This window comes from Mus pahari, chromosome 8 (assembly GCF_900095145.1).
Source record: "Mus pahari chromosome 8, PAHARI_EIJ_v1.1, whole genome shotgun sequence".
Taxonomy (NCBI): domain Eukaryota; kingdom Metazoa; phylum Chordata; class Mammalia; order Rodentia; family Muridae; genus Mus; species Mus pahari.
In genome coordinates, this window is record NC_034597.1 from 6,047,902 (window position 1) to 6,068,194 (window position 20,293).

Consider the following 20,293-nt stretch of genomic DNA (forward strand, 5'->3'; position numbering starts at 1 on the left):
CCTGCCTCTGCCTCCCAAGTGCTGGGATTAAGGGCGTGTGCCACCACGCCCAGCCCACCCTTACCCGCTTTTTTAATACAATCAGCTTTTCTTTCTGGAGAGACGGAATACTTGAACTCACTGTGATCTGGTTCTGTCAGGTTTACCCTTTAATACCAGCCCTTCCCCATTCCTGCCTGCTGTGTGACCTTAAGCAAGTTTCTTAACCTTTCAGTACCTGTTTTCTCCTTTGTCCACTTGGGTTGAGTCGAGTGCCTGTAGCACGAGGTTGTTGTGTACACATCATCTCACTGGCCCAATAAGTGCTAATAAGGGTTTGACACAGGCTGCTGTTGTTATATTGTATTTTAAACATTTATCTGACCTGTTTTTTTTTTTTTTTTTTTTTTTTTTTTTTTTTTCTGAAACATTCAAAACAAAACAGATTTGGGTAGAAATAGGCCTTTGAGTTGAACACCAGCCTTAACTGCGGCTGTTGAAGATGTTATCAGCATGTGCTTGTATTTGCAATTGGTTGTGGCAGTTGAGTAAAGTGCTCAGGTATGTTGACCAGTTGAGGCTGCAGTGTGAGAAATACACAAGACTGTATCCATCGAACTTCACTGCTTTCCTCTCCCTCCCCTCCCCTCTCCCCTCTCCTCTCCTTTCCTATTTGTTTGAGACAGGGTTTCTCTATGCCTGGCTGTCCTGGAACTCAATCCGGTAGACCAGGCTGACCTGAAACTCAGGGATCCGCCTGCCTCTGCCTCCTGAGTAATGGGATCAAAGCGTGCTCCACCATTGCAGGCTGCATCAGACTATCTGAGTGGGATATTCCATTAATTCTGCTAGTGTTTGAAACAAATGAACAATTTGTGTGAATTAAACACAAAAAATTTGCAGTTGAAGACTTTCCTAGTGGTCACAAACAGCACATAATTTGTGTTAACAAATAAAGAGAAGAAATGAGACTTTGCAGTGTTGCAATGCAAGTCTCTTGCTTCTGTTCTAGACCATACAGACTACAGAACATACTTAACTAAAACTAGATGGAGATATTGAGAGGGGAGTCCTGTTTTAGGGACCTAGTGTGACCTGCTTATTTCCAGCAGTCTCCCCAACCCCCCACATCTGACCAAGTGCTGTCCTCTCCGAGGCAGAGTGTTTACTGGGAATGGAGGAATGTAAAGAATGGTTGATTTGCTTCCAGGAGCATCAGAGGAACACGAAATTGATGTATGTGTGAGTATAACAGCCTTTTAGATTCAGGGATTTATTTTTCTTTTTATTTTATTTTATTTTATTTATTTATTTATTTATTTATTGGTTTTTGGAGACAGGATTTCTCTGTATAGCCCTGGCTGTCCTGGAACTCACTTGGTAGACCAGGCTGGCCTCGAACTCAGAAATCCGCCTGCCTCTGCCTCCCGAGTGCTGGGATTAAAGGTGTGTGCCACCACACCTGGCTCCTATTTTTCTTTTTATTATGACTTCTCTTCCAATAAAGCTGCCCTGGGGAGAAGTAGGTCACTTGAGTGTGATGGGGGGCTCAGCTGTCTGTGCACAGTCCTCAGTACTCACAGATCATAATTCCTGGTTCAATTTGAATTATTGACATTTAACACACACACCTTTTACTTGTTTGCATATGGAAGACAATTTTAGGACATGACTTATGAAGCATTTGCTGGATTTTCAATATGATGGCTTCCTTGGTTTCTTCTGGAGTATGCCATGGTCCCTAGAACTTACATGCTAAGTATATATTCCTTATTGTCAGTCCTGGCACTCTTCCAGGCTTTTCTCCCCCCCTCCCCCAAACTGGTCCCACTCATCCATCCTGTTCTACAGGAAGGGAAACAAGGCATACAGTGATGCTTCATCACTCTTGTATCCAGGCCATGATCAAGTCATGGCAACAGTTTCTCCTTAATATCCCTGAATCTTTTCTGTAACTTCTCAATGCCAGCCCTACTTCTAAGCTGCCTGTGGCATCCCAGGTGTTGCTTCAGACACTCCTGACTAGCACATTCCTTGTATACTGTGTCTCAGCAGTGTTGAATATAAGGAGTGCTGTGATGAAATTATCCACTCTTAACATGTATCTATTGAGTGTTGTGACTAGTAGAGGAAGGAGCTCTGCAAATATGTCTCTCTGTAAAAGCAACAGTAATACTCGCAATGTTAGTGATAATCAACATTTCAGATGTCTGAAAATTAGTCAAAGGCTTATAAGATCTGATAAATATTTGATGAAAAAGATGGCTGAATCTGTATACTGAAAAGCCTGGCTAAATACAGAAAACTGTGCTATTTGGATTCAGCTGTGGCCCTCCTCCACATAACACTGAAAAGCAACAGCTTTGCAGATATGATAGTAACAGAAACCAAAGTAACCCATACCAGAGGAGTCTGGGGAACCTTGTAGCTATTTCCTAGAGTTGCCAGTCAGGACCATCTGGTCACTCCCTAAGGATTTTATTCCCTGACTTTGGTTCTTTTTGGCCTAGCTCAGAATTTATTCTGTGCTCTGTACTGACTGCATATGTTTAGATAAAACAACAACAAAGCAAAACAATAACAAAAAATAACAACCAGCCGTTATTTTCCATTATAGTTGACCTGAGCTAGTAATACCAGTTGAGACTAACAAGATGACTGAAAAAAATAAATAGGGAACAAACATTAAGACATTGAGTGTCACCTGGGCTTTAAAGACCACCCATACATTTTTTTTTAAAGAATCTTGAACACCTTCTGTGCCTGTATAGCTGTAAACATGCCTAGGAAAGTCCTGTGAAGAGACCTTGTTTTATTTATGTCTGATCTTGAGGCTCTATGCAAGGTAAGATGAAGGTCAAGGAGACGTTATACTTGCCCCTTAGTTAAGGGTAAGAGACTGATTGGGTCAAAGCTTTTTACGAAAATTTTTTGGTCAGAATTATGCTTGTGCAAAGCTGTGTTCTAAGCCAGGCATGACTTAGAACAATCATGAGCGGGAAGCAGGATTTTTCATTTTAGGCCAGCTAGGGCTGCATACTGAAACTTTTCAAAATAAAAGGGACTAGTGAGATGGCTCAGCAGGTAAAGGTAGTTACCACACAAGCTTGGTGATCATCAGTTCTGGGAACCCACATGATCGATGGACGGACGAGAGAAGTGGGCTCTGCACGTTGTCCTCTGAACTTCACACATGCATTCAAGGCACACACAAGTACCCTCCGCTCCCCAACACACACACAGAATGATGGGCCACCTACCTGCCCCACAGGGCCTGGCCTGGGAGAGCCGAATGCAGGGTGTGTGTCATCACGTTGCTCTCAGACAGGCCAACTTTCAGGACCAGAACAGTGAGGCAGCACAGAAATGACAGCACAGCCGGTTGGGATCTGTTGTTTTGTTTAGGTTTGTTTCTTTTAATTTTTAGGGTATTAAATTGCTTCTTTTTCTGAATGAAGTCTTTCAGGGATTCTTTTTTAAACCGTTTTATAGCCTGCCGCTCATTTTCCCTGTGCTCCAATGTTAAATGATCACTAGTTTTTCTAACTCCACGCATGAGCGAGAGATTTGGTATTGGCTTTTATGTGCCTGTTTTATTAATGTAACACAATATCCTTCAGTTCTCACAAAAGACATTATTCTTTCTTTCTTTCTTTCTTTCTTTCTTTCTTTCTTTCTTTCTTTCTTTCTTTCTTTCTTTCTTTCTTTCTTTCTTTCTTTCTTTCTTTCTTTCTTTNTCTTTCTTTCTTTCTTTCTTTCTTTCTTTCTTTCTTTCTTTCTTTCTTTCTTTCTTTCTTTCTTTCTTTCTTTCTTTCTTTCTTTCTTTCTTTTGGTTTTTCAAGACAGGGTTTCTCTGTATAGCCCTGGTTGTCCTGGAACTCACTCTGCAGACCAGGCTGGCCTCGAACTCAGAAATCTTCTTGCCTCTGCCTCCCATGTGGTGGGATTACAGGCGTGCGCCATTACCGCCTGGCTGAATTTTGTTCTTTTAAAAAGATAACTGATATCTTCTATGGTAGTTCTGTAGAGTAGGCTAGCTTTGATCTCACAGAGATCTTGCTGTCTCTGCTTTCGGAGTGTTGTGTTTAAAAGCATGTGCCATCACTGCCCAGCCATTACGCCACATTTTCTTTTTCCAGTCCTCCATAGCCATTGTGAATAGTGCTATAATCAGCATGGCTCCTTGGCTTTGCTTTTCTGTCCTTTGAGCGTACACAAGCAGTGAAGTAGCTAGATCATTCAGTGCAGAGGCTGTCACCTTTGTGTCAAGACCTGTTGGAGGGCAGACATTAAACAACCTTTTCATGGGTTGTCTACTTCATTTGGAAAGATATTACATTATAATTCATAACAGTAAGAAAATTACACTTAGGAAGTAGCAACAAAAATAATTTAATGGGGCTGGAGAGATGGCTCAGTGGTTAAGAGCACTGACTGCTCTTCCAAAGGTCCTGAGTTAATTCCCAGCAACCACATGGTGGCTCACAACCATCTGTAATGAGATCTGATGCCCTCTTCTGGTGTCTCTGAAGACACCCATGGTGTACTCACATAAAATAAATAAATAAATCTTTTTTAAAAATAATAATTTTATGGTTGGGGGTTCTCAGAATTAAGAAAGTTGAGAACCACTGATGAAGTGGTTCTGCTTTCAGGTTTTTATAATTTTTGTAATGGCTGTACTAATTTAGATCCCCACCCAGTGTCTAGTCGTTGACCTTCCTCTGTATTCTTGTCAGCATTTTTATTCTTGTCATTGTTGGGGATTTTATTATGGCTATTACATCTAGAGTGGGATGGTACCTTCTGCAGCTTTGATTTGCATTTCTGATGAGTAGGTAATATTGAATGTTCATATCCTGTGGGCCATTCCCATATCAACTTTTGAGAAATGCCAGCTCTTTTGCCTACTTCTTTTTCTTTTTTTCTTTTCTTTTCTTTTCTTTTTTTCTTTTTTTCTTTTTTTGGTTTTTCAAGACAGTGTTTCTCTGTATAGCTCTGGCTGTCTTGGAACTCACTCTGTAGACCAGGCTGGCCTCGAACTCAGAAATCCACCTGCCTTGCCTCTGCCTCCCAAGTGCTGGGATTAAAGGGCATGCACCACCACGCCCGGCTTGCCTACTTCTTTATTTGAGACATTAGTAAAGGGAAGAAATAGCAAAATTTTAAAGTGTATGGAAGCTAATAAAATACTTCTAAGTAAGTGATGGGTCAGACAAGCAATTATGAGAAATTAGAAAATATTTTGAGAGTAATGAAATTTAAATACAACATAATAAAATCAAAATACAACTAAAATAGTGCTTGCTCAAGAGGAATTTTTGTAGAAGTGTATGCAACTTTATTAAACAAGGAAGCTCAGGTCAGCTACAGCATTCCACCACCTAAATCCAGAGCAGACAGAAAGAGAGCAGTGTGTAGATTAGAGAGGGGTAGGTGAGTGAGACTAGAGCAACAGAGAAAGATGCGTGAAGCCGAAGTGAGTTGTCAAGATCAGTAAAGGTTTTAGCTGGGTCTGCGTGTGCTGTCTGCAGAGTTAGAAATGTAAGTGCCACTATCACTGCTCACTTTATAGAGATGAAAGGATTCTCTCTGAGAAGAGACTGCATAGAAAGACTGCCACATTTCCTGCAGCGACTGAAGACAAGTAGGAAAGTCTGTATAGAGCAAGTGCAGTCTCGATTAGTGGTGTCATCAGGAACCCTGGCCTGGATGGCTCTATTCTTTAAAATGTACAGCAAATCAACACCAGTGTTGTGAAAAGTGCAAGAGGAGATGACACTTTGAGTTGACTCAATCCCAGGAAGACAGAGAAGAGCTGAAAGCTATAGACCAATGTCCCTTTAGAATACCAGCACAAAAATTTTCAGCAATACACTAGCAAACTTAATGAAGGGATTACATAAGCAGGACTGTTAACACTAACTCCTAAGGCCTTAAGGAAGCAGTGATGTTTTGCTATGATGTACACATGGTGGATGGATACATTGTGACATATACATGGATGGGAAGAAATTTCAGTATCTGTAATGCTCACATTTTATTCTAGATTATTTGATGCTGTTTTAGCTTTTGTATGTTTGTTTTGGGCCTATGCTGGATTTAAACCCTGGGCCCTATGGCCTACTAGACAGATGTTTGATCTATAACCTGGTGCTCTGTGCTTTTCAGGTATGTGTATAAATTGTCAGAGAATATTTTAAAAGTTCAGTTTAGGCCGGTAGACTGTAGGTTCCAGATGATAGATACCTGTTGTCCATGAAATAAACTTGAGACACAAGGCTTTATTCTCAAAATAAACATAGGACTAAATCTACCTTAGTTCTCACTATTGACTGTTAAGACAGAAGAAACAAATTTTCCTTCTGATTAGAGGAATGTGGACTCCGGTGCTTGGAATTGTACTGCAGATTTCATTGTCTGTGCTCCTGTGCTTTTGGGCTTATTGCTGGTATTATTTTTGAGGGATTTGGCTAATATGAGCTAATAACCCTTAAAGTAGTTATTTCTAGTTTACCATGCTAACCCTCATGGCTACTGTACTACGGTTTTACTGCTGCCTCTGCTGTACTATAATGCAACATATTAACATGGCTGTGCTGCCCCACTGGATAGTAAAATAATGCTTCAAGGGCCAGGTTTCCTTCTGATCTTGCTTATATTTACTCTATTTATGTATCCACCTTATGGATATTCAGTGTGAGAGACACAGTGGTTGTCAGTTTATGACATGTGAAGAACTTAAAGGAAGTCACAGAAATTGCCCACAGTCACATCTGTTTTGAGAAAACCAAGATTCAGAGTGACAGCAGCCCATTCGCTTAGCCACCTTGCTGAAGATACCAGTGATGGAGTAGATAATTTCGAAGAGGTAGGAGTAGTCATTTGAGATGACAGTTAAGCCGATGCCTAGTATGTGAGATATTCCAGACTTTTCATATGTAGCAAATACAATAGTAGGCTTGGAAAAAGATTTCTAGGACTGTAGGTTAAAAAAAAGGACACGAGCGTGCCTTAAACAGAGGGAACTAGACAGAGGGGTTAGGGATTGTGGGGCGAGTTAGGAATAGAGGAAGTGTAAGCACACATTGGGGGTTCAGACTTTATGTATAAATGCCATCTGAGAAGTTCCCAGAGAATTTGAAATGGCTACAGTGACCCAGTGGAAGTTTTTAGAGGAGTGTTCTGGTAGCTTCTTAGGAGAATTCTTCCACATTCCACAGGAAGGGTGGTGGTAGCCCTGCACCATTGGCTTTGAAGGGCCCTGATAAGAGGTCTTAGAATGGACCAGGGATCTACAGGTGGCCTAGATGGGAGAGTCTGGAGATAGTTCCTGTTGGTTTTATTGCCATTGTTTTTGTCACACTGACTGTTGCACCTAGGTCTTCATACATGTTAGGACAGAGAACCTACCCATACTTGAAGATTTCAGCCATTGAAGTATCCCCCAGGGTGGGGAAGATTGTTGGAAGCAAGATATAGGGCTTGGCCAATAGTAAGTTTCTCTTGAGCCTGAATGTTGTGTGTGAGATGTATGTGCTAGAGAGTAGCATCTAGTAGGGGTGTTAGATATAGAATCTCAAGCTGTGGGACATGACCCTGCCAGGGGTCATATATCAGATATTCATTGTTTACATTAAGATTTGCAGCGGTAGCAAAATTACTTATGAAATAGCAACAAAAATTTAATTTTATGTTGGAGGTCACTACATGAGGAACTATATTAAAGGGTCACATGGGGACATAGAGATTTCTTACAGAATAACCTCCCGCTTCATTTTGCTGGTACAGAATGGTGAAGGAAACCAGGCTTATAAGGAAGCATTACATTCTCCATAAAGGTCTTTGTGTGCGTCGGTCACAGTTACTTGCAAGGATCTACATACTTTCTGTCTTTCCTTCATTGTCATTGTCATTGTCTTTACTGGGTGTTCTCAGAGAGCATCATGCAGCTTGTACAGGCTGCTCTGCTTATTCATTTTCTTAGCCTCTAGGAGGATCTGAATGTATGTATAGCTGTGTTTGATTTTGGTTTTTGAGACATCTTGCCATAAACTCATCTTCCTGCTTCAGCCTCCCAAGTGCTTGGATTGCGTGTGCTGCTGGGCATAGCTAAAGCATATATATTATATGCTTTTAAAGAGAACAGTCCCTTGTTTAGTTCCTACTTTTCATTCAGTTAAGCACAGTCAGGGAAACCACAGTATGCTCTACTTTCTTACAATGTCTGTTCAGTTTGTGTAATCAAAAGATATTTAGCCCTGATATTCCAAATGATTGACTTTAGAATCTAGATGGAATGCTTAGAAACCTTTCTCTGGTCTTAGATTCAAGCCATTGTATGCATCAGTGTTGATCCCTGCTCCGGCTCAGTGTCTTTGGTGAAGTGGTGACAGCAGCTGTGTCAGCTGTCAGAGTACAGTGAGAAAACAGGACAGAGAGTTAGCTACTCAGGGATGTGCCTGCATCCCAGAATCACCATGTCCTACACACATTTCAGATTTATAGTTATTTATGTGCAATTTACTATAATAGATACTCTCCAGAAAATGCTAAAGATAGCCATTTGTAAATATTAGATTGCCAATTTGATAGTTTAGATGTCAGTTTCTGATGTCTCCTTTGGTATTTTCTCCTTTTAAAACCAGTACCATTATATGGGAAATGTGAAATTAAATCTATAGGAAAGAGAAGAGGCCAATTATCCCCCGTTTGCTTTTTATTAATTACTTACTTTGTGGGGGCTGAAGATTGAACTCAGGGCCTTACTCAGGCTAGACAAGCATTCTCCCACCAATCTACCTCCACAGACACCTTTCTTTTTCTGCCTCCCCTTAGTTTGATCTGCTAAAATATTTGCTAAGTTAAAAAATGCTATCTATCTACGCATTGAAAATATTCTTTATGTGTAGTATATGACTTGCTTAAAGTTGTTAATTTTGAAATATTTTATAAGTTTAGATTCAGGATCTAATCTCTGAGCTGATTCACAGGTTATTATTATTATTGTTATTTTTTATTGTTATTATTATTATTTTCCGAAATAAGGTTTCTCTGTATAGCCCTGGCTGTCCTGGAACTCACTTTGTAGACCAGGCTGGCCTTGTACTCAGAAAGCTGCCTGCCTCTGCCTCCCCAAGTGCTGGAATTAAAGGTGTGCGCCACCACCGCTGGGCACTCACAGGTTATTATTAACAATATCTATTGGTTGGACCCTTTTACATTTAAGCATATTGTAAGAAATTAAACTACTTCCGACTACTGTAGCTTTGTGAATTACTAAGCATTTCACATTCTTGCAGATTGCCCCTCAGTCACAGCAGAGTTCATTCACCTTTAATCGTTTTATAGTGCTAATGTGTCCATTGTTGACACTTTCATAGCTCTGTTATACCTCGCTCTGACAATGCTTTGTATTTCAGCCCTCTATTAAGCCTGGCTGATTTCTCTTCAGTCGTGCTAGGATTTGGGGTGTTTATGTTCTGTTCTGTGAAAGTAGTGCCCCTTGTGTATGCTTGTGTATTTCAGTCCTGACAGATGCTTGTGTATTTCAGTCCTGACAAATGCTTGTGTATTTCAGTCCTGACAGATAATTGAGTGACGGTGTTTCTTTGTTGCAGATATGCCGATCTTTGGTCTCTGTCCAGCACATGATGATTTCTACTTGGTGGTGTGTAATGACTGCAACCAAGTTGTCAAACCGCAGGCATTTCAATCTCACTATGGTAAGTGCTGCACCAAAAGAATCGACAGGAAGGGAAGGTAGGGAAGCCGCCTTGCTGCAGGCTTGTGAAGGCACAGGGAAGCTTATCAGCATCCTTCCCTATGGGACATAGTCTTTTTAATTCATAGAAGGGACTAAGAATTTCATGTTGGGTGTTTTTTGAATTTTATGTTTGTAAGTTGCATTTTTGGTTTTTCCTGAAATCTGAGAAGAAAGTTATCTCTTGAAACTTTACATCAATATTGTTATAGATTTCCTGAGACAGAGGCTCTCTATGTAGCTCTGTTTGTTCTGGAACTCATTCTATAGACCAGCCTGCCCTGGAACTTATAGCGATCCGCCTGCCTCTGCCTCCCAAGTGCTGGGACTAAAGGTGCGCGCCACCACAGAGAGCACTGTCATTGGAAAAGAAAGTCAGTCAGTTGCACAGTATTTTGAACTCAGGCCTTTGAAGCGTAGACTAGATTGGATTTAAATTTAAATCTGTAAGAGCCACTGGCTCTTCTTTTTATTGTTTCCCTTGAGCAGGTGACCCACCCTTAGTTTGCTCTTCACAATAATGGGAACAGTGGCAACTTCGGTGCTACTACTGGGACTATTAGAATTTAGTGTAAAGCCGCCAGTAGTGCTTAGCACACCTTAAATCTGAGGAGGTTAGTAGGGTGCACCATGGTCCAGCTCCAGACACCAGAAGGTCAGAGGAGGAACCCTGGTTGTTCAGCAGTGAATAATTGAAAGCCGGCTTAGAGAAGTAGCCTTCACACGAGTGTTCGATGAGTACAATTGTTTGCTCTCTGTCTGTAGGTCCCGCTTTTCTGTTGTTAAGCCTATTTTGGAATGTCCAGAAGGTAATTTTTAGTGACCTTTCCCTCCCTGAAATTGGAAGTGTTTTGCAGAGAATGTACATGCAACTAAACAGCCTGTGTGCCAAACAACTGGGCTTGGTGGGTCCAGGCTGGTTTCAGTGACATTACCGAGCTCAGGGTCAAGAGCGGCTGGGCTGACTGGAATGTGCTAGACATCTCTCATTAGCTGGAGCTGACATACCCATTTGTGGATGAGCCCTGTACAAAAGCAGGCTGGGAATGACTCCCAGGCCTTCACTGTGTGTTAACAGGGACTTGCTGCAGATACTTATGACCAGAGTATTACATAGTGATGCTTCTGGGAACTGGTCCATAGACTGGATTAGAAGCTCACATAAATAAACCATATATGCGCTGCTTCTTGCAGGACCTCTTACCCTCAAAAAGGCCCCCTTGGTTGTCTTCTCAAACTGCTTGACCTAGTGATGACAGAACATCACACAACCTTGATTTCCTCTTTCCTAGTCTAGGGATGCAGGATCAGTGTGGGGGGAACCCTTAGCAAGAGCACCAAGGAAGCATATAAGTATTTTTTTTTTTAAAGATTTATTTATTTATTATATGTAAGTACACTTTAGCTGTCTTCAGATACTCCAGAAGAGGGAATCAGATCTTGTTAAGGATGGTTGTGAGCCACCATGTGGTTGCTGGGATTTGAACTCTGAACCTTTGGAAGAACAGTCGGGTGCTCTTACCCACTGAGCCATCTCACCAGCCCGCATATAAGTATTTTTAAAACACTATTTTAATAATGAAACATCCAAAGATTTAATTTTCCTGGGTCTTCATTTTAGACTATCAGTAGAAATAGAGAAAATACCTTAAAATCTAGTGTTTACTTTCTCTTGTCAGTCCCCACCAGTACACTGACAATCATGACCTGAGTGTGGGGCTGAGGTTCCTCTAGTGGTGACAGAAATATTACAGATTACAGGAGGGGTCCTTGTAGAGGATGTGTGTCCGAGGCCTCTCTGATTCTATAACACAAGAGAGTGTGCCTGGGGCATGATGAAATGGAGGAGGCCACCATTCTGTTTGCCTGCATGGGAGCTGCGCCCAGTGCCGAGGAGAGCCACCTCTGCTCATGCCCTGTCACTTTTCTTTTGTGACAGGAATTGGGAAAGAAAAACTATTTTGGGAAATTTTCCTCCCTCCCTTCTCTTCCTTTTTGATGAAATCCCAGGAAGACAGTTTCAGCATTCCCTTTCCATAGTTAGTAATGATAAAAATTTATTTTCAAAATCAGAATCTTGTCAAGTAAACATTGTGTGTTCACTGCAGTATAGATACTCCCTAGTTTATGGTGGGTTCACATACTGATGAACTATTGTAAATTGAATATGCCTTTAAATCCTTCGAGCTTAGCAACCCTCACCGAGGCCTGCTCTCTCCTATGAGGCTGGCTGGCTGGCTGGCTGGCTGGGTGCTCTGGGCTGCTACTGCACTCTCACTCAGTGTAAGGATCTAGCTTGGAGAATGGGCAGAATTCAAATCTCAGACTACTACAGTTTCTGCTGAATGTGTATTGCTCTGACATCATCGTGTAGTCGAGGAAGTCATTAACATAGTCTGATCTTGTCCTGACTGTAGGAAAACAGCTTTATTGTGAGCGTTCTGTGACCTTCAGGCTCTTCTTGCGTGCATTTATAGAATGTTGCACTGAGGGCTCCTTGACTATGTTGGGTGGTTTGGCTTCCTGTAGATTTCAGCCGTGGGAGTCAGGGCTTGTCTTAGTAAAAGTCATTGCTGCCAGTGGAGTGAGTGTATCTGTGATAAAAATGTGTTATTAATTTTCTGTGAACTCATGTGTTGCTGATACTGACTGTGATATTTAGGAACAAATAGGCAGTTGCTGTAAAATCCTACTGGTTCATTTAAAACCACCAAAGTTAGGACAAGAGAGGACACTGCAGTGGCTGCTTATAGCTTACTTACAATTGGTGGTATAGGTTGTGAGGAAGTTGGTGAACAGGTAATAGCATTGTTGCCTAGAGAAGTGGGCATGTGATTTTTTTCCCTAGCTTTTGGGGGAAATAGCCGCTAGCAAGGGTGTCCACATGGCTGGCTAGTGGTCCTGACGGCTGATCTGTCCCTGTGATGCTCCCAGGCTTCCTCTCTGACTGCATTCTTATAACTTGTTTTCTTTCTTGGAACTGCATAGTAAGGTATGTTTTCCTGAAGTAATATATTGAAATACTCCAGCCTTCCTCAGGTATGTTTTTGTTACTAAGTGTTAAGCACAGACTGTTTCATATGGTGAACATCAGATTTTAAGAACATACTTTGCGTCAGTGGATTAACAAAACCTGTCCTGCAGGAAGGTCTCTGATGGAGCTTCCCAATGCCTGCTTCCCACGTGCCCGCCACCTCAGACTCCTGTGAGGACTCCGGCCCTGGCAGGGCAAAGCTGCTGTGGCTGGCTGTGGCTGGCTGTGACCTGCAAGTTGGCCAATGCTCTGCTAATGCACACACACCGTCCCCTGAGGCCATTACAGGGGCTCACAGGGGCCGACGCACACTTAGTCAGAGTTGTTGGCGCACACCTCGTCAGAGTTGTTGACTCTAGCCATGAGGAGGGGAAAGGGGCTGTTTTTTACATCTATTTTAACGTCTTTGTGTCATGTCACATTGATTGCTGCTGAAAACATAAATCTGAAAGAGGACTCAGGGTAACTTTCTCTAGGGCTCAAAGTGTTACTCTTTCGAAGTGGGAATCTTTTAGTGAGTTAGTGATGGATCTGTTGGCCTTATACTACTGAATAAAGTGTGTGCCTTACTACATATCTTTTCTCTGGACCCCTACAGGCAGAAATAGAGTATGGTTAGAGATGACTGTAGCCTGCTTGTGGGGTTGGGTGCCTCCCTCCTACTGACTGCCTGCCAGAGGCAGAGCCTCTAGACAGGTCCCTCCACTCTGTGGCCTGCTGTTTGTTGCTTGCTTGTTTAGGAAGAGGGCCTTGAAACACCACCAGCACCTTTCTACACAGACAAGGGAGTGGTCTTATGTAACAGAAAGAGACGAGAGCTATTAATTCAGCCTGGACAGGTACCATATTTATAATCTCAACACTTAATTGAAACCCTTACCCAAGGTCAGATCTCATAGCATTCTTCTTTAGATTGGTTAGGCTGGTCTCCTCATTGCCCTTTTGGGTTAGTTTGACTCTCGTAAGGTAGGGTATGGTAATGACTTGTGACTAAGCCATTCATTCCCAATATTTAATCAGGCTCTATCCGACTAAATTTGACTTACTGACTTAATTACACTCATTATGTTTCTTTAAACCAGTTTTTATTGGTATAAAACATTTACAAAGAAAACTCTAAGGGAGACAGCGTATAATGTTTACCGTACAGGATGACAGTGTAAGATAAAGAACATTTAATTCTTTGGGCTGGTCATACCAGTTTTGGCTGTGAACCTGAGACCTGCCCCTCTTGTCTAAAAGAAGCCTAGGTGACTGGGAGTGCAGTGGTAGGTGATAGCAAGTGTTAGCTGGTTTTACCACAAAATAAATGAGGTTCAGAAATGTCACTTGTTTCCCTTACAATTTAATGTGAAATATTTCAAGTTTTGGGAAACACCAGCTTAAACTATTGGATTTTATCTCCGTTGATGGTTTAGGAGACGACTCCTCTGTGGCTCTACAGCTGGATCCCATGCCGGTATCTTTGTTGTCCACCAGTCGCCCGTACTAGTCATTATGAGTGGTGAGAGTCCATTGGTCAGGCCTGTGGGAGACCTCTGTTTACAAATGTCAGTCATAAACTAGCTTTCTCAATCTGATCATTGCTGTGATCTTAAGGCTCCTTCCGTTTTGAGTCTTCCATTTAATGAATTGGATGCTTTATATTTTGTGGGTGCCAGCATAAATTACATTCAATAAAATGTCATCTTCATCAGATGGTGAGTAATTACTCAGGAGACATCACTCCTGGCTTTCTTGTGTAGTTATTTGACTTAAAGAATGTTAGTGTAACAGAAGAATGATGTTTACTCTGAGACCTGCTAAACTACACCTGCCTGTAAGCTCCTCATTTTTATTGTTGATAAAATTGGACAGGTGCTTGTGACCTGTAACTGTTGTCATGGTATTGAGTTATTTTGCATCGCAGAGGGCTTGCTATTTAATGGAGAACAACCACCCCCTCTAATCTGATTGACTTAGACTAAGGCAAAGATCTAGAGGTATTCTAATGTGTTATTTTATTTGAATATTTTGGTGACTATTTGCCTAAAGAAAAAAATCTTAACTCCGAGCAATTTTTTTGCCAATAAAGTTTATAGCCTGAGTATTTTCTACTTTAATATTTTGTTGATAACTAATATTTTTTTTTTTGAGACAGGGTTTCTCTGTATAGCCCTGGCTGTCCTGGAACTCACTTTGTAGACCAGGCTGGCCTGGAACTCAGAAATCTGCCTGCCTCTGCCTCCCGAGTACTGGGATTAAAGGCGTGTGCCACCACGCCCGGCCCTGGCTAAACATTTTTTTTTTTAAAAAGATTTATTTATTTATTTATTATATGTAAGTACACTGTAGCTGTCTTCAGACACTCCAGAGCGGGAGTCAGGTCTTGTTATGGATGGTTGTGAGCCACCATGTGGTTGCTGGGACTTGAACTCAGGACCTTCGGAAGAGCAGTCGGCACTCTTAACCACTGAGCCAACTCTCCAGCCCGATAAATAATATTTTTAAGATTGACATTAATTGAAATATTCACAGATTACTCATTAGTTTTAATAGTACTTGGTGATTTCCAAAGTATTTTTATACACATTGCTTCATTCTCTGTTTTATTCTGAGTTTACAGATGAAAGTCCAAAATTAAATTTTATTTGCACAGATAAAATGTACCAAGCCACCTATTTCTCTTGCATGTAATATGGATGGATAGCTTTAAAAGGAAAGCCTGAGAAGACATAATGAAGTGTACATGTTCTAGACTACTAGAATTAGTGACAGATGTCTTTTCTCAGGTCAGTTTTTAAGTTTTCTTAGAGTAGCTGGATCAGCATTGTAAGCCGGTTACTTGAGAGAGACTTGTTAATTGAAAGGTGCGGTTGATGAGAGATAGAAGCCAGCGTCAGCAGTAGAGGCCCAAGTCAGCAAAACCACTGGATCTCTTTTCTGCCTTTGTACTTAACTCCGAGCCAAAGCTAAGTTCCCTTTTTCTTGTAGAAGAGACCTTGTAGCTCTTCAGAGAGTCTTACTACTGTTAATGAATAAATAAACAAGAGCCGGGCGGTGGTGGCACACGCCTTTAATCCCAGCACTTGGGAGGCAGAGGCAGGTGGATTTCTGAGTTCGAGGCCAGCCTGGTCTACAGAGTGAGTTCCAGGACAGCCAGGGCTACACAGAGAAACCCTGTCTCGAAAAATCAAAATAAGTAACTAAATGAATAAAGAAACAAACTGAGAACTGCAGAGCAGAGCACACATGTGCCAGTTCTCTCTCCAGCAGTCCGGGAACAGGGAGCTCACCAGAACAGGCACATCTCAGCAGGAATGATGTCAGGGTGAACATTCTTTACTTCTGTACTTACCGATCCCGGAAGTCAGTCCAGGAAGATGGTTTGACCTGCACTCTTTGCAACTTAATAACAAGTAAAATAAATTCCCATTATTCTTTTTCATAAGTGCTGATTAAAAGTACAGACAAAGTCAGTAGCGTCAGATAAGAGGGTGTCCTCATTCTAGATAATATCATTTTATCTCTCTTCCTTAGTCATGTAATAAGTAGAGACCATTACACTGATGTTCTTTATGGTATTTGAAAGGGAAATTTTAATATCTAGTTATACAATGGATTGATTTTTTTCTTCTCATTGATACCTGCTTTTAATTAATATCTATATCATTGGGATTTGCTTTAGAAGACATAAAATTGTCAATGACGTTATTCAAATATTCCATGCCCATTAAATGCCAGGGATTTCTGTGTAATGTTAGCAGAATGGTAACTCTGATATTAAGCAGTCTGTATTCTGTTTAGGGAGAATGGAGAGGCAGAAATGAAAACAGCAAAATGAGTGTTTGAAGACAGCTTCTCTAAGAAGTTGGTATTTCAACTCGGCAGTAAAAAAAGATGCAGTCATTTGAGATCTGGAGGAAAGTGTTTTGTGCAGCAGAAACGGCAAGTGCCTAAGTCCAGGAGGGCAGTAGGCTGGCAGAAAGTCTCCGAGGAGGCAGAACAGTGCTGTCTTAGTTAGGGTTTTACTGCTGTGAACAGACACCATGACCAAGGCAAGTCTTATAAAAACAACATTTAATTGGGGCTGGCTTACAGGTTCAGAGGTTCAGTCCCTTATCATCAAGGTGGGAGCATGGCAGCGTCTAGGCAGAGCTGAGGGTTTTACGTCTTCATCTCAAGGCTGCTAGTGGAAGACGGACTTCCAGGCAACTAGGGTGAGGATCTTAAGCCCACACCCACAGTGACACACCTGCTCCAACCAGGTCACACCTATTCCAACAAGGCCACATCTCCAAGTGGTCCCACTCCCTGGTCCAAGAATATACAAACCATCACAAGAAGAAAGGGAGACTGGATTGAAATTGGAAAAGGGAGACCAGGTCAGGTGATGCCTTGGATTCTACAAGATGTGGGAGGAATCAGTTGTCCCTGGAGGATGGTTGAAAAGTGTCACGCTCTAGTTTTGGTTGCTTGGTGGGACTTGAGTCATACAGGAAGCTCACAGAAATCAGTTAGTGTGTTGTTTTTCACTGGCTAAGTTTAAGAGGTCGGTGAGATAAGTTTCTGTCATAGCTGGGGCACGGGGTGTCTTTGGAAGTAGAAGGTAGGGAGGCCTGCTAGTGGACACAGCAGGGGCCTTGTGGGGAAGGAAGCAGGGGATGATGACTCATAGCACCTTGGTGTAAGGGGCTGGAGGATTGACTTGAGCCTGTATAACCATAAGCTTTCTGTGTGTACATGGGCATCCACACTTTAGCGAGGTGTACTGACCTGAAGGAGAAGCCTCTGATGCGTTTTATTCTGCTTTTAGGGATTTTTTTTAAAGATTGTAGAGGTAGGGAAAAACCAATGGTAAATTTGGAAAGATGATTTATTCTTTTCAGCACCTTCGTGTTTATTTTCCTATTGTTACTGTTTTGTTGTTTTATTCATAAACCTAGTTAGTGATCTAAATATAAAAGTCAGAAAATAAAGAAACATGTATATGTGTTCCTAGGACTGACTTCTCACATTCTCATCAGTAGCAGGGTTTTCTTTTCCTAAGCCTTGGGTTCAGCTGGATGTGGGGGTGGACATTGCTGATCGCAGCACGCTGGAGGCAGAGGCCATGCAGTCTCTGAATTTGAGGTCAGCCTGGTCTTCATAGAGGGTTCCAGGCTAGCCAGGAATACGTAGTGAGACCCTGTGTTTAAGAAGAATAAGTCCCAGGCTAGCCAGGGATACGTAGTGAGACCCTGTGTTTAAGAAGAATAAGTCCCAGGCTAGCCAGGGATACGTAGTGCGACCCTGTGTTTAAGAAGAATAAGTACTTGGATTCAATTCCCAGATCTACTAAAGAGGGGAGGAAAAGTATGATTGCTTTTCTAAAAGTTTATTATTATTATTATTATTATTTATTATTTATTATTATTATTATTATTGTAGTAATGCACATGCTAGAAAAAAATTAACCAGTAACATAACTGCAGTCTTTTTTTTTTTTTTGTAATGCCTATTTTTGTTTTTTGGTTTTTTTTTGTTTGGTTTGGTTTTTCGAGACAGGGTTTCTCTGTATAGCTCTGGCTGTCCTGGAACTCACTTTGTAGACCAGGCTGGCCTCGAACTCAGAAATCCACCTGCCTCTGCCTCCCGAGTGCTGGGATTAAAGGCCACCACGCCCGGCCTATAACTGCAGTCTTAATGAACCAAGTTCCTCCATCTTTTCAGAGGTCCAGCTTGATGGATAAGCTCTTAAGTTGTTATTAGGCCCCAATCAAAAGAATATTTGCCTGCATCCATGACAATTTAGATTTCTTATAAATTTACCTCTTTAAAAACCTGTTAATGTTTTAATGACATTGCTGTGCTGCATTTTTTTTAAAGCTATTTTTTCTTATTAGTTCCTTGTAACTACTTTAACCAGTTCTCTGTCAGTGAGCGTTGGGCTTTTCAGTGCTTGGTTTCCATGTGCAGTATTTTCAGAGAACCATCATTCTGTGAACCTGTCAGAATTTCAGCACATTGTTTTTCTACATGGTAGCCTCTCTAGGTTACTCAGTAGGACTTGGCTGTAGTGATTTATTGAATTGTTTTGACAGTTCTGATTTGGGTCACTAAAATAACATAAATGTAAATTTTTTACAATATTTTTGCATGTACATTGTTCACAATGCATTTGTGTCAAGATACATACTTAGATATTTGTAATTCTTGTTTATTAGTCACAACATAATGAAGTTAAAGTGTTAGAAACCTGTTTGTAAAAACTAGTGTTATAAAGATAACATGACTAATAATTTAAAAAAGTATTTGTGTGTGTGTCTGTGTGTGTGTGTGTGTGTGTGTGTCTGTGTAGTGAAAACTCAGGGACAGTTTTGACTTGCCTGCTCTATATAGAATTCACTAGCTATTATGAGATAGGCAGTTTTTAAGATTTTACAGGGAACATTGTAGAGAAAAGTCAGTGTTGGGATGTTTGCTATGCAGCGCTCCCCATCCCCAACAACCCCCAATCCCCACAGGCATCTCACATGGCCAGTTTGTTGACTGTTAAAATACCCCTGCTCTTTCTAGAACCCCACTAAAGCTATGGGCTGATTGTGTGACCAGGAGATACAGTGCTCATTGCTTCCACATTGTGCAGCCCCTGCCTTCCAGGGAGTGTGCGTGCTCCAGCCTCCAAGAGGAAGGGAGCACTGGCCCCCAAGCTGCTCCTCTACTGCGCACTGTATTAAGGTGTGTTACTGCATCTTAAGAGAGCATTTTCCAAAAGAACCTCCATATTTTTACATATTTTTCACTTTGTATATTTGGGAAAGCTGAGTGCTGGTGGTGCTGGTGGTGGTGGTGGTAATTATATATCAACTTAAAGGGTAAAATAAGTTAAAGGCCCTTGAGGTAACTCTTTAAGTAAAAAAGATCTGATCTGTAAGTCTTATCACATGATTTTGAATTCTGGAACCCATGGTTGAAGAAGTTGTCCTCTGCCCTCCACACATGCACCGACAAAGAATAAATACAACTTTTTAGTTAAGATACAGTGTGTTCCTAGTCATACAAGATGTAAGACCTGACATGTACTGTCTGTGGAGTTAAAAATAAAATGTAGAGGGGGCCCTGTTATGGCAGGTGTGCTGAAGAACTCTACTGTCCTGGTGGGTTGGCTGTATTCGACACTCCACACGAGAGGCTAACAATACTGAACACAAACATTCTTGATCTACTGAAGCACGTCCCTAAACATGCAACCTATAGAAAGTGACACAGATCACCAATGAGAAACTGGATATGGTCAAAGCAAAAACAGATGTTAAACTAGAAGACTTGCTTCAGGGTGATAAAGTAGAAGAGGTGATTCTTCAGGCAGAAAATGAACTAAGTCTGGAAGAAAAATGTTGCAGTGGAAACCACAGGAGCCATTGGTGGAGAGCTTCCTGCTGACAAGTGCAAGAGGCCAATATGATCACTGTGTCTGAGGCTTGATGTGAATGAAATGTTCTGTGATGCAGAAAACAAGCAAACAAAAAACGAGAGTAAAATTAGTTTTCATTGCC

General features: G+C 41.4%; 1 protein-coding gene across 4 annotated transcripts in view; it reads left to right on the plus strand.

The window, feature by feature from the left end:
• Atxn7 (ataxin 7) overlaps positions 1-20,293 on the plus strand; it is a 117,639-nt gene that overhangs the window by 51,192 nt on the left and 46,154 nt on the right. For all 4 annotated transcript variants that reach the window (XM_029541452.1, XM_029541453.1, XM_021203490.2 and 1 more), the window contains one exon: positions 9,600-9,704. In XM_029541452.1, the coding sequence (XP_029397312.1) occupies positions 9,600-9,704 (105 nt within the window). The remainder of the gene's footprint in view (positions 1-9,599; positions 9,705-20,293) is intronic.